This window comes from Seriola dumerili, unplaced genomic scaffold (assembly GCF_002260705.1).
Source record: "Seriola dumerili isolate Sdu_G_001 unplaced genomic scaffold, Sdu_1.0 BDQW01000018.1, whole genome shotgun sequence".
Lineage (NCBI taxonomy): Eukaryota > Metazoa > Chordata > Actinopteri > Carangiformes > Carangidae > Seriola > Seriola dumerili.
Genome location: NW_019174273.1, coordinates 1060453 through 1076128, shown reverse-complemented (window position 1 = coordinate 1076128; position 15676 = coordinate 1060453). Strand labels below are relative to the sequence as shown.

The 15676-nt window shown below is 42.7% G+C and overlaps 1 protein-coding gene across 1 annotated transcript in view; it reads right to left on the bottom strand.

The window, feature by feature from the left end:
* LOC111233102 (collagen alpha-1(XVIII) chain-like) overlaps positions 1 to 13115 on the bottom strand; it is a 28445-nt gene extending 15330 nt beyond the window's left edge. The window contains exons 1-4 of the mRNA XM_022760869.1: positions 12682 to 13115; positions 1926 to 2467; positions 318 to 398; positions 180 to 239 (exon numbers count right to left, since the gene is read on the bottom strand). Coding sequence (XP_022616590.1) covers positions 180 to 239; positions 318 to 398; positions 1926 to 2467; positions 12682 to 13009 — 1011 coding nt within the window. The 5' untranslated portion in view covers positions 13010 to 13115. The remainder of the gene's footprint in view (positions 1 to 179; positions 240 to 317; positions 399 to 1925; positions 2468 to 12681) is intronic.
* Positions 13116 to 15676: the final 2561 nt, after the last annotated feature.

Sequence of the window (15676 nt, the reverse complement as noted above, 5' to 3'; positions counted from 1 at the left end):
TCATGTGTGAAATCAGTGGAGTAACTCCGGTGAATCACCAACTCCAGTGAATCACCACAACAATTTTTTTTTTTCCAGTCACACTGCCCTTGGATTTCACTCCTGCACCATCATATCAAATGTTTGCAGGGGTCATGTGGAGGAGGTTTTAAATGTGAATGAAGTGAAGACAAACTGACCCTCACAGTGTGTCCCGTCTCTCTCCTCTCGCCGTCACCGCTACCAAAGTCTCCAGAGGCCTGAGAGACATGGAGAAAAAGGATGTTACACAAAAGTACTGCACACTTTGACAAAAATACTCAAACACTAACACTCACAGCGTCGGAGTCGTCTTCGTCATCACACAGGCGCTCAGCTGCCTGAGGGTCTCCCACCACTTTCAGCTCTGCCATCTCCCCCTAAAAAAACACACACACACACACACACACACACGCACGCACACACGCACGCACACACACACACACACACACACACACACGCACACGAAATGAATGCATTTTATTTCACTGTGATGACAATCAGTCATGAATTCAACTTCCTCTCAAACCTCCAAGGAGCTGGAAAATATGAGAGAAGTGACTCATGCAGAGGAGAGTATTGTCAGCTGCCTCTGCCACTCTGTCTTGAGATGAGCCTGGATTCTGGCTCTTAAACCTGATACAGGCAGTTTTGAGTCCAGGTGGACTTTATGAGGCTTGACAAGTGAATAGCTGATAACAGAGACCAGTTTGTGCCGATGGAAAACTTTTCTTTGGATGAATTAGTCAGAAAAAGTCAAAAGGATGCAGCTAAAAATGGGGCAGTTTAAACTTTGACATGAATTCAATCAATTTCTTGTCACATGTGGTCACCGAATGGGTGAAAGCTGAAGGTCAGAGGTCAAAGGTGAGAGAAGTCAAGTGATACATTTACAAGGAAGAGGAGGGTTAGGTCTGCCCTTCCTGCCGCCAGTGACCCAAAGACAAACCTGCCGTGAGATGCCACAGGGAGATATTAGAGAGAGATCCGATCACACCGAGAGGTCACGCTTCCATATAGAAGCACACACACACACGCACGCACACACGTACGCACGCACGCAACCACGCACGTATGCACGCACGCATGCACGCACGCTTGCACACAGACACACAGACACACCTGCTCTTTTAGCACACAGTGTATTATCCTGACATTTCCAGGTCCCGTGGGTGACATTCGGGGGAGGATTCATTGCTGTTTTTCATTCATTTCTGTCAGAAATGTGATGAACAAACATCTCTTCAGCACTTGAGCATTTCCTCTGCTGGTACCCTGGAGTTTATGGTCAGAAAATAAATTAACTTCTCTCCCAAAGTGCAGTGTCTAAAAACAAAGTACTGCAGTGTAAAAGTGATCGGTCATATTTAATGTAAGATCAGTGCAGTCTATCAGTTTGTATCAGACATGTTTCATTTAAAGTTTGACAGGTCTTGTTCCATTTCAAAGTATGTAGTTTAACTGGTGATCCATCACCAATATAAAACTAGACCAGAGGTTTTTAAAGTCTGACTGCGAGTTTTGCCCTGTTCTTACAGCTTACAGTTGTTTACATTTTGGCATTAAAAGTGTGGAGAATTATCTATTAGCAGTTCCTGTTTGCAGTGTTAATGTGGCTGTATGATCAGTTGTCACTGACTTATTTTATCAGTGAATTATTTTAATACTGAAGAAAACTTCAAAACCTGAAGATTCTCAAGCAAGTTCTGCAGTTGTAAAGACCATCTTTCTTTTTTTCTATGATTTCTAAGTAGGTTTACTTGCTGCTGTTGTAGTACAGGTATAAGTTTGAAAAATGTATTATCATCAAGGTAAAAACAACCCGTTGATATTTTTCAGGTGAATGTAAATCCACTTGTTTAGATTCAACACTTTATTTGTATATTTATCTTTAATTTCGACATTACCTGGAACTTGTCAGCATCGGCTCCTCCTGCCTGACCCACAAAGATCCCCGCCCCCGTGTCAAACTCCATGGGGTCCGGGGAGCGCTCAAACCGCACCACACGAGGCTCAGAGTCGCAGCCGAGGTAGAAGGTAACCTGCTCCTCAAACACAGACAGCGAGAACCGACTCCAGGTGTCCACCATGCTTGGCACGTCAAAGCTGACCGCCTCGTACGAAGCCTCAGAGTCGGGTTCGGTGTAGAAGAACTGCACCCTCTGACGGCCGGACTGCACCTCACTGAGCTTGACACCGATGTACATGAGCCTCTGCGGCCCGTCAGTGATGGAGAAGAGGACGGAGGCGGCGGGAGTGGAGGGCTTGATGTGAAAGAGGAGAGAGAAGTGGCGGTAGAAAGGGTTGGGGACGTGGACCAGAGCTGGCTGGCCCGACACCGCCGCAGGTGTGAAGACATAGGCGGTCTCCCCCCTCGGCCCGTAGGCCCTGGTGATGTCAGCTGGTGGAGGGTCTCCGATCAGCTGGAGCAAGGTGATGCCACTTTCCTCTGCAAGAGGAGACAGACAGGAAGTTAAGACTTAGAGTCTGAAGTGCAGATGTAAAAAAAAAAAAAAAAAAATATGGCAAATCCGACTAGGAAAGTCACTTTTTTCTAGATTTTGATTTTTTTTTTTTAGAATTTGATTTGTCACCAAAGCACAAAGAAGCAAAATCATTTTGATGTCTGTGTAAAAAAGGTTGTAGGAGCTGATGAGGAGCACTTGAAGGCAGCACAAGGTCCAAAGAGAGAGTCAGTCTGAAGCACAGAAATGATCAGCAAATCACAAGTTCTTTTGGTGTTACAGAGCACAACATCTGGATGGCCAGTCTATAGTAACACCCTGTACATCCCAGGAGGTACCGTATGTCTTTAATTGTGGTTAAATTAAGTTGTTTCTTTTGACTGAAGGACTGAAGCTTGAAGACAAAATACTGGTTAGGATTTGTTAATATTTAGTTAAAATGCAAATGTTTTGCAGATTGCTGCAGTTTGGGAATCTGCTTTAAATGAGTCATTGACTCAAACAGCTGAACCACGAGAAGTGGCTCTGGGACGACAACCAAACCACACTGATGATCCAGGCCAAATAGCAAACCACAGATTCAGTCAGTGACCGCTGCGTACGCTTACACTCTAACAGAAGTACTCGGTGCATTGTTGGAACCCCCTCCCTCCACACCTCTCAGTATTATACATGAAACTGTGTCAATTTCTGCATGTTTCTGAAGCAGAACATTCGACAGTGATGCCGCTTCATGCAGAGACCGGCCTGGTGTGAGAAAGGAAGCAGAGTTTCAACTTTTGTCTCTCGTTCTGTTTTTCATTCAACACCTTTTGTCACACTCCTCCTCAAACAGGAGCGGCATGGATGCCTTTGAGAGGAAAGAGTGCACTGTTACTGTTGTGTATTTGTGCATTTAGATGTGGTTGGAAACCACGTACAAACTGCATTTCTTCACTTTCCCTCAAATGACAAAAGAAAAAGAAAGTGCTCCACTGGAACAACTTCAACAGCATTCATGTTGTTTTATTTATGAAAATGACTTTTTAAATGCTGAAAGCACGAAAAAAATTCATCCAAACCCCATGCAAACATCCAATACCAGTGGTTTTCCAATTCTTGCTGTCCGCAGCATCTGTGCATAACTACAGTATAGTTAAGGTTAGGGAAAGATCGTGGTTATGGCAAATGAACTGTGATAAGAGGGGGTTGGAGTCAGACAACTTAAACATTTAGTCAATAATCAGGAAAGACTGTGGCTGTAGTTTAAAAGAAAAAGTCAGCAAATTCCTGCATGCATCCAATTACTGCACGTCGCTACATAAGGGGCACCCGGTAAATAGCAAGGTGCAGAATCATCCAATATGAACCTTAATTCCCATGATACTCTGGAGATATCTCAAAAGTATCTCGACAAGTAAAACCAAAACAACCTGCATGAATCAATGCCACTAGAGTTATGTAAGATCCGTTTTTGTTTGGTTGTGGGTGAACTGAGTCTTTAAATCAAACAACTGACTGATTGACTGGGTGGTTTAACTAATGCTGGACTCCAGTTATATAATGTTTCTACATTTATGCTACAGTGTGTGTGAAACTTGAGGATTCCGTCAAATTATTTCAGTTCCCATAGACTAAAATAACCCAGAGGGAAAAGGAGCAGCCGCCTCGAGACCCACGGTGATGTTCTCATAAATCGCCATCACAAGGGGGGGGGGGGGGGGGGGGAGTTTTGGCCTGGCGGACACTTCTGCACAGCGATCTCCTGAGGGCGGCCTGTCAACGCAGATTCATGAGAGGAGCTGACCACAACGCACAATCAGTGCATTAAAGGGTCACAGAGGTCCGTGGTCGCGGGGGTTTCCCCGAGTTTCTGAATGATGTGAAAGCATCAAACGCAGCTTGTTAAGTGTTCAGTCAAAGAGGGTAAAGGAAGGGGTAACTCAGAGAAAGCCAGCTTCACCGCAAGATAAAAAACTCATGACGGTGGCTTCATTATTGCCAAGTATCAAACAGCAAATAATTAGCTGCTAAACTCAATCTCATCTCTGGGTTAACACATTTTCCAGATTGAAACAAACACACTATGATATTAATAATATTTCCCAACCTTATACATGTTTTGTCTTTGGAGTGTGTTGTTCACCTTCTAGGAAAGTCACATTGTGTTGAGCAACACTCTGCCATGGAAAGTTATTTATGGGACAACCAGTTCATAACCAAGTGCACATCTGCGATCACCAGATCAACACTGGCAGGGAGTAATCCCCACACATGTTCTTACACACAAACACACAATCACACACACACACACACAGTCGCTGCTGCATGAATGGTGTGTGTTGTGTTGCCTCGACCTGCACGGCCACAGCTAAGCCTGGATCCTGAGGGATTTCGTCCAATTGGTGCTGGACCTGGGCGCGCCGGGTGGTCAACTTCCCACTGACAGCACCTGCTATTGGTTAATCTCACACTGACACAGCTGCTGCAGCTGTTGTACAGAATGGGTCAGATTATGTATGTGGAATTTATTTTTTTGATAATGATAAATGTTTCTAACTTTTATTCAAGGACGGCTTCTTGAACATTATTTTCTCAAGCCAAGTTCTGCTTTAATTTGACCCACATCTGGACGCCGTCCAGTCCGACCACTGGTCTCCCATTAAACAGCCATTCCGGCAGCAACAGTTGAGGCTCCCATGAACATGAGCAACGTCTGCCAACTATTCTTTCAGTCCAGTAACAGTGCGGTTACATTACAACCACACACACTTTTCTAATTTCTGTATCAGAGCTGCAATCTCTGTCTCAAAATTTAATCATGGTTTTCCTGTAAAACTAATTGCAAAGTAAAGCATGTACCAGAGGTTCCCAACCTGGGCGCTGCACACGGGGGGTCATAATACTAAACTTAGTGAGACCATTTATTTATTTTTAAGCTGTCCCGTAATCTTCATCATTTTATAACAAATCACTTGAACTCTTCAAATAAAATAAATAAACAGGTCACTTTTTGGCAAGTCGACGTGTCTCGGTTTTAAGAGTACTCCAACGATTCGACATGTTACTTCTATAGCATTATTGGACTCTCGATGAAATCGATGCAGCAGAACCAGAGATATCATCTCTCACTTCTGTCCAACTCAACACCCCCAGATTTCTTTTTATCACACAACTTATTTCACATGTGCAGCAGGACGGCAACACCTGTAAACAGACTTTGATGTGTAAAGTTTTATGGGGTCACAAGCTGAACAGGTTGGGGACCACTGCTGCTCTCAAAGAAAATCATGGTCTTCTAACTGTTATTATCTTTAGTTTATCATGTCATTTTCATCATCATTTTCTTTCCTTCCAAAAAAAGCAATATAATCACCACCTGCCGCCACTACAACATTAAAATGCTGCTTTGACATGAACGCCTCAGCAGTAATACGACTACATGGTTCGGGCTCCTTATTATACTTATACAGAATTGTGCATGAACGTGTTAAAAGAGTGTGATCATCATGTTTTTGGTGAACGCTGAACTGAATGTATCGGTGTGAGCGCGAAGAAGCAGCCAAGAAACATCAGAAGAAGAAGAACTGTGAGTTTAGGGCACCTAAAGTTTACATTGCATCTACAGTATCAGTTCCTTTACTGCACCTCTTCTCTTTCACTCATTGTAACAATACATGTATATAGAGCTGGATTCCATTTGTAATTCCTGCTTTATGACACACAGTTTAAGTGGTTTTTCTTGGCTTTAAAAGAAAATGTCTGTTATTCTATAGTAGTTTACAGTAATGATGGAGGTTAGGGATGGATGGATAGGAGGAGGAGGAACTTCTACTCGTTTTAAACGTCTGTATACCTTTGGTCACATTGTGCAATCTTACACTGACCATTAGAAGCTGCCTTCAAGTGCGTAATCAGCTGTTTCTTTAACTCCTGAGGACAAATGGAAGCTGGCACGATAGCCCAACATTGGAAACCATCATCATGTTCACCCAGATGTCTGCTGATGGCTTCCTGCCCTGCTTCTGTCTCCTCTCTGACTCCCTCTCTCCATTCTAACAGCAGCCATTGTATGGAGGAACAACATACAGCAATGTTTCACAGCCTTGACGACATGGGCAAGTAAAAATATGACCTCATGTATTCTGTTACAGAGGATTACTGCAGTGCCATGTCTGTATTTTCCAGCCCTGGAGAAGAAAAGATACTGCCAGTGAAGAGAGGCACAGACGGACAGATGGATGGACAGAGGCAGGGAGGAAGTGCGTGTCAGATGTCCATGGGAAAGTGGACCATGAGGGACTCTAGTAGGATGAAGGAAGACAGAGATTCAGTCCCAAAAGCCTGCACGGACTCAACATGCCAGTTAAAACAGGCTGAAATGTCATTGTGGAACTAATGGACTCCTACAGAGGTTTAGGGGGGTGAAGCGTCTCCCCTGGGGTAAGAGAAGCTGTTTCGCTGGAGGCTAAGCTAAACATTAAGACAAGAGGCCTAAAAAAAATGACAATTTCTTTTAAAATCTGCACTAGGGCAGATTTTATTTCAACAAGTACAAACACAACCATCTTATCGAGTTAAATCTGAACCCTTTAAGACCATGAGCACTGGCCCAAATCAAACTCTGAAAAAACATGGAAAATGCCTTTTTAATTTACCACAGCCCAAGGAAAGGTCTTGTTTTATTCAAGCTCAAAGATATTAAGAAGACTATCAGACACTATATGATGAATAAAAACAGCAAAATCTCACTGAGTTTGTTATAGTTCTACGTTTTCTACATGATTTTTAGGAGGAATATCAGTCTGACAGGAGATACATAACTCAATACAATAGATATAATACTAATACTAATAACACAATCTAAGTACTTGTATTTACAGTAAATTTATATCATATGTACAGTCTTCTTTAAGGATTTATTCATAACCTATTAAAACCCTGCTACTGACTGAGCAGTAAACGCTTTATTTCCTTGGTGTGGGAGCTTGAGCTTTTATTTAGAAGGAGGGTCGACTTTACTATCTGTCTCTGGCAGGTATGTTTTGTTGTATCCTAGTTTAAATCCTGAGCCAAATATTTTATTAAAAATGAATAAAATACATATAAAAGGACATCCCAATGTCACGGCATCTTTATGTTAATGTTTTAAAAGCATGCACAGGAACATAATCAGTTATGTAAGTGCCAAGGTCGCTGGTAACAGCTTTGTGAATATGAAGGAATCTACCTCTATACATTTTATATAATACATGTTTTACAGAGAAAAACAACACAAGAATCAGAAGTGACACAGGAACAAACAGTCTTCTCATAAAAAAGCCTGAAATTAAAGAAACTACAGTTATTTCAGTTGCACTGACCTGAAATGTCCCTCTGCACAAAATCAATGCCTACTCATTCCTCGTCTATAATTACACAAAAACACATGTGTGTTGTGTGAGCAATCTGAGTCTTTTTGTTTTGGTGCATGCAAAATGTTCAAGAACATTACACCATTATCAAAGTATGCCTCAACAAGAGCCTACTTTACCTCCATCTGAGAGCTGCAGCCCTTATTTGGAGAAGTAAGCGCTGTAATAACAAACCAATTAAAGTGTGAATCAGAAGTATTTAAACAGTTCAGACAGTCTGCACCTTAAAACAAGTTAAGAGCCTCTAAATCCTGAGTCTCTTTCATTCAACTATGAGCCCCAGTGGCTTCAACCATGACCCCCCCCCCCCCAGCTGTGGTTCTGCCCTCCTAGGATCTCACCAACTGGACTTCACACGTCTGAGAAGCAAAGTGGCATCAGTTAACACTTCAAACGGAGGCGACGCAGCTGCCACACACTCAGACTTTAATCCATGTTTAAATAAGCTGAGAGCTGAGAGCCAATTAATGCTGACTGATGGAGGATCAGTGACGAGCTCAGATCACATCAGATGGACTTCTTTCTTTTCTTAGAGCATCACTATCTGAAATTGTCTGGTTTCTTGGCTTCGGTCCAATTCAAATATCTCACCCAGAGAGCTGCAACAGGTACCACTGATTTTTCAGACACATCAGCAGCTTTGTTTTCCTTTTTAATACTTTATCTTCAACATCTTTTTTTCCAAACATGAAACCACCTCATAAAAATACTTTAAAGCTACAAACGTTTACCTTTGTGGACAGTTATCTTCTATATCTTCTGCTTTGCTGCAGCTTCACATATGAACTGCTGCAGTTCGTATGTTCAGGAGAAGATCACATAGAGACTTGACCCCATGAGCCAGTTTAACCAGTTTAACCCTGCAGAAACTGTTTATGCAAGTGAAGGACTTTGCATTAAAATAGTTGATTAAATTAGCTAAATATATTATATATACCTTTTGCATATTAATTCACATAACTGGGTAATTTACTGTAGAAATGAAAGCATTATACTGACAAATATGTTGCAGGTAAATTGCTGTAAAATCAAAAATAAATGCAGAATCTTCCTGTTTTTCCTAATTACAGAAAATATGAATTAATGTCATCAACAATAACTAGCTGGCAACCCAGCTGCCAGTGCTTTACTGCAACTTTTATATTTTTTTTATCCTGAATTTAAGTTTCTAGTCAAGCTGGACAAATACTGGATCCTACATTTACCATAATGCATTTCAATTCTCTTAGTGAAATGCTTCCTGTCTGGTATTAACGTGTTTGAGAATCTGCACCCTCTCTTTCTTTCTGTTATTAATGTGTGATTCAAAGCCCAAGCTGAGAAAACCCTGACGACATCACCAGGGTTATTTATTTCTCCACAGCCACAGAAGACATTAAGAAACTATTTTCACAAATGTATTAGTACAACTGATGTATAACAATCTGACCTTTTGTTTAAAATTGGTGGATTTTTGCTTTCTCTCATACTGTTTTCTACCATTGCTACTGTTGCTGCCAGAGCCACAACCAGCTCATCACCGACTGAAAAAAAACTTCATTTCAGGAAAACAGAGAGGACTCAGGGTCAATTTTAGACACTGGTTAATGATACATAATTGCTAATTGTGTTTTTGAGGAATACTGTGCACTGACTGTAAAGAGTGGGTAATTCCCCATTAGTATAAAAGTCTCTCTCACACTTTGTCCCACTCTCCATCTCTGCCCATCTTCTCATGCTCGGCCAAACACTCAATTACCACCCATCAAGTGTAGCTGGTTTTGGAGGGTGGAGACGAATGGCTGTGCCCTCTGACCCCTGGCAGAGACTTGAGCCGCCCCGTCTCATCCCGGTCACAAGGCTCTCTTGTTACCGAGAGCGACACCGTTGCCCTTTCTCCCAAACCGACCGCACAATCGCCACACTCTTTCTACGGAGCGGGCCATTTTCCCACCCACGGTCAATATCATAAATGCCATCCTTGGCCCTCCCTCCCAGCCACAGATGGCCCAATTGTTTCCCCTCGAGAATGCTAACACACCATTCGCCTCTAAATCCACACAGAATTCCACAACAGCTGATCAGAAATCGTGAAATATGATGACAAGGAAATAACCTAGGACAGAAGTGCATGACCGGCATGCAGGAGTAGGACGTTACGAGAGTAGCGGAGGGATTATTGGCCAACTGGACTGATGCTGTATGTGGGAAAGCACTGATTCTCTTGTCCAGCCAAGAGAACAGAGCGTAAAAGAAAGTGATAACTGGTAAATGCAACACATGGGACTAAAACATCTAACCTGGATTCCCTGAGAAGCTTACGGGACGTGAAACATCTCTTCCCTCCCTTTTCTTTTTTTTTCCTTTTTGTGTGGGTTAATGACTGAGGTAGCCTGCGCAGGTTTTTGGAAATTCACACCTAGTAAAAACGGCCTAATGACAAATGCAGTGACGTTTCACATCCTGTACTGCAGGTGCAGTGAATGTAAAAACTTAAAAAGCCAGTTTCACTACATCTGATAATAATAATAATAATAATAATAATAATAATAATAATAATAATAATAATAATAATAATAATAATAATAATAATTCATGGAAAAACAAAAAAAAAAAATCTTCACCACACTGCACTGTAGCTGTGAGACTCTATGGGGTAAAACATGACATATCTGTATGTTGGACTTTTCTACATTTTAGCTTTAAGTACAGTTTATGTCTGAGTTCAAAGGTTATCCAAACAACAACCCTACATGTGGCACATGTAAAGTAACAAACCTCTCTCCCACTTGAACCCAGAACATTTACATTAAATATTCCTGTGGGAAAAAGCATGATAAAGACGGTTTAATGCAGCAAAGTTTAAGCTGTTAACCCCCAAAAGACGACTCCATACTGTAAACTTTATGACGTCACTAAAAGGCTGGACAAGGGAGCACTTCCTGTCTTAAGGGAAATGTGGATACCATATGTATTTAATACACTTTTCTCAATATAAATGAGCCAGGAAGTGCTTGACAACATGTAGAGGCAATATAATATATCTAATATAATATATCATGTAAATGTTATGCATGATCAAAAGTAAGAAAAGGCTGCGACTGTTTCCACAGAACCTGTAACATTGCTGACCATTGCTGACTGAGCACAGAAAAACGATGCTTTTGCAGATGCAGTTTTGCACGAGCGCGACATGCACCCTGCGACAGGGACGTGAGCTTAGGTGTTGCGTCATGCACTGTCGTGCTGATGAACCTGCTTTGGACGTGCGGGGAACAGAGAGTGACACCACACAGCAGGGGCAGCAACAACTGCAATGACCATAACAAGTGTTTTTGCATGTTTTAACCCATTGAATGCTGATTGTTACTTTACGCTACTGGCAGATACCTGCTTGAGTTAAGGCTTTCATCACAGTGAACGTCATGTTTGCTTTTATTTTTTTGCTTTTATTATAACTTATTTCTGTGTGTGGCCTTCATTCTCCAATATGACTACTTTGACCTATGACTTATTTTTCTATATCTATTTAACATTTATAGTGCTGTAAGTATCACTGAAGTAAAGTATGTAAATGCTCAACCTGTTGTCTCTTTGTCTTCTCCTGCAGACGCTCGATTTACTGTGTTTACATCTTGTTTATAGATGCATTTCATATGAATTCTTAAAGCTTGTGGCAAGCAAGAAAAGAGACTTTTGTTCCCCGAGTTTGTCCTGAAGAGAGGACGAACTCACGGAAGGGGAGGAGGCACTGCCTTAAAGGCTTAAGTCAGGTATCGAAAGTCTCAGAAAACACGCTTGCAGTCTTGCTCAGCCAGATGTGCACTGATGTTGTTATTTTTGGTTGGGTATAAAGGTGAACACCTTGCCCGGAGGTGGATATATTTTGTATACCTCTGTATACACACCACTTAATCTCTGAATCTGCACTTACAAATGCAGCAACACACCAATAATGCCACTTTGACAACAATAAAAGCAGGTATGATGTTCACCATAATGGATAGAAGCCTTTCAATCATTTAAAACACTATAGTATGCTGTGAAAAATCATCAGCTGTAATGTCAATAATTTCTTTGCAAAGGGCAAAATCATGTTCAGAGTGAATCATGGGAAGGGAAAGATGATGTTAGATAGTGTTTTACCAAAGCACACACAAACACTGACACACACAGACCAACGCTGACAGGACATCGGATTCAAAATGTATCTCCACACAGGATACATTCTAACCCGCCGGGGTTACCTTTCTGGTTACTAAATGACACACATGCAGGATGCCCGTGCTCCTGCGCTCTCTCAGGCAGGAGGCGACACTCCACCGGGAGACGCCCGTTCTCCAGGGAAGCCCAGCAGCTGTCCCGCAGGACGTGGCAGAAGCTGCGACAGGGCAGGCGCAGGGGAGCAAGGGGCGAAGGGCACCCAGGCGCCAGCAGGAGGCAGAGGAACCACTCTGTGCCGTGGTGACACCCCACCCTAGTTAGCCACGCCCACTCCTTGAGGAACGCCCCCACCTCTTCCACAGATGTGTGGTTGAAAAAGTTGGGCAGCGTAAGAAACTTTGGCTGTTTGCCTGAGCAAATGGGCCAATCAGAGGGCGTGGGGAGACATGGCGGGTCAGACGCATTGATGTGAAGAGTCCCATTCATATTAAAAACATCGGAGGTTAAATTGATAGACAGGACTTTATCGCCTCTCAAGACCGTCACCAATTCTACATCTGACTCAAGATCAGCCATGGACCCTGATCCTGACCCAGATGCATTCTCTGCATTCACCCCAGACCCTTCCTCCACCCTCTCCCCTCTGAAACTGTCTGTATTACCCGTCTTGTTAGGGTTAGCGCTCTCCACCTTCTCTGTCAGGCCTCCATTAGTAGTCCCGGTGGTTGGGGTCGCGTCCCATGCCTCCACAAACTTACGGATTCCCGTGGCCATGTTGATGATTTCTTCCCCAACCCCGGACAAGTTGTCATCCTCCTCCTCATCCGTCTTCTTTGTGCCATTGGGTGTCGTGGTGGCACCTGTCGTTCCTGTTGCCGCTGTCTCTGTTGGGATTTCTGTGGTGGGTTCTGGATCTGAGAACCACAACCAGGCCTCCAAGCTCCCAGCGCAGAGAACCAAGAGAAGCACCCACGTCTGGATCTTCAACATGCTGCTGGCTCCTGCAACAGTCCTCAAAGTGTCTCAGGGTGCAGCAGCACTCCACACAGCCCTCTCACTGTTCCCCCAAAGCTCCACCTGTTAACCAGCCGCTCAACAGTCGGATCCAGGCTGCTCGAGGGTCACTGAGCATCCGCTGAGTGAAAGCAGAGACATAAGAACCCTACTCACACTCACAGACCCTCCCTCTAGAGCTCCCAGTGCATGGCTGCTACAAACTCCCCTCATAAAAAAAACAAAAAACACTTACACGCACAGGGGGGAGACCCAAGTGTGGGGGCAGGCTTGTTACACTGATGCTGGAAGTCATTGGTTACTCACAGTTGCCCCAACGCACACTTAAACTCCTCCCCTGTGTGAGTTGATGAGTGGCTCCCCTAAGAGCTTTTCTGCAGCATGGAGAAGGAGCCACAGTGACACACCCATCCTGCACAGAAATAACCTCAAGAAATATGGAGTTTTTAAATATGTTGTGACCATAATAAACAGGTTTTCTTCTCTTTTTGTTCAAAGTCTGAAATTCCAAGCTGCCATGCACATCGAAGTGGGCAGGAATCCCAAGAGTCCTTGAGCAAAACACTGAGCTGCAAAAAGCTCAGTCGACAGAAAGAGAAGCACAAAGTTCACAGCAGCGTTTTAGGCAAGAAATCCATAAAGAAGTGTCACAGTCTTTTCCTTTTCTGCAGGATGTTGTATCAACCCCTGACCATCCGGTGTAAGCACAGAAAAAACAAAATTCTCCAAACCCCTGTAGCACAGTCACTTAAAGGATTAGTCTGACAAAGTTGTTTTCTTGCTTTCCTTCTTGTTTTCTTTTCATGAGTTGATAAGAAGATCGATACCACGCTCGGTAGCTGCGTTACACATGGAGGTTTCTGTTCCAGTCTTTATGCAAGTCCATCACTGACAGAAAACTTTAGTTTACTTTAGTTTACTTCATTTCCCATTTCTCTGCTGTCATCCAGCAGCAGTGCCATCACTTCCCTCATGTACCAAACATCTTGTGATCACTGTTTCTTTCCATAGTAAATGACAAAACATTTATGTAATCTACAGTAGACCTTAGTTTACAATTACAAATATTACCATAAAGCTTTTTCTTGTTCCATATCTGAACATTTTTACAGAAGCATTATAAAAAAAATTGGAAAAACAACTTTTAATAACAGTTAAAGTCAATTTCAGCTGCTGATTAGTTGATAAAAAAGAATCATTTTGGTCACTTTCTAAGCAAAAATATAAAATATTTGTTTTTTTTTCCAGCTTCTCAAACGTAGGGTTTGATACTTATACTAATAATCAGCAGATGAATCAATAGTTGTAGCCCTATGGTTGTTCAGAGTGTGGGGGTTGGCGCAACACGAGTGTGCAAGATGAATCTAACAGCAAAATAAATAGAGAGAGAAAACACAGACTTATAATGTGTAGTTTTATCTCTCCAGGCAACTAAAAACTAACAACATGCACCTGAGCTGAGGGGTCACAAGCACACCTGCATTTGTATTAAAGGCTCACAATCAACAAAGGTTGGAAACCACTGGACTAATGGACACAGCAGCTGACAGGTCACCATGACACGGAGAGGATATCTGGTTAAAACTGACACTCGCATCAAGAAATGAGTTGTTTCAGAAAAGCACAAAAGGAAGTGGTGCTCAGTTACACAACGCTGCTGACACGTACGTCTGATTTATTGTTTCAAAGAGAGGAAAAACCAAAACAGCCACAAGTGATATTGTAGTGCTACAGACTCAACTTTCTGCTTCTCTTTGATGTGTTCTGTGGTGATTAATAGCTTAGTGCTAAAAGACAAAAGTAACACAAGTGTGAAAAGATGAAGTTGAGACGGAAGAAGAAGAGTGAGGGATGAATGAAAGACAGCAGCTGAGGACGAGAGGCAGCCAGGGAGGGCGGATCTGACTGGATCGATGTCTTATTAAGCTGTTCCCCCGCGGGAACCACTCCATTGCCTCATTGTATTAAATCCTCGGAAGATGTACCACATCCAGGTTCTCACAGATGGGCGATAAGGGGAGAAGGGATCTGGGCACACCCCTCTTCTCCCAGGCTGCTTCCTCCACATGGCCCTGAGTGCCCCCATCATCCAGCTACCCGCCTCATCTGCCAAGCTAGGACGTCCAGCTGTTACACATTCCAGTCCTCAGACCTCCCACACCCACGCTGCATGACATGTGGAGGATTGGAAACTGCCACTTCTTGATCATTTCTGCATTCGTACAACAACACTACTGCTGTCAGCGTATCTGCCTGGCTCACTGGGGAGTGTGTGAAAGTCAGCTGTCACAGATACAGCAAATGAGATTAAGAGTTTTGGCTCAGAGGTCAGAAATGACAAAACAGAGCTTTTCTTCTGAGCTTGATTCAGGCAAACTTTTTACATTTACCCCAAAACAAAGTCCCCTCTCAACAATTACATTTTCAGTTCAAGTAGAATCACCAAAACTGGACATTAATGAGTTTCAACTGGTATATATTGCAGTTCCACCTGCTCTATATTATATCGTACAGGTATTATAGGCAGATATGTTTAACTCTATTATATACTTAAATGATACATCCTCATTTAGTTATATATTTCGTACTAACAATATGAACCAAAATAACTGCAGGTGTCAAATACATTAAAAAGTAGAACAT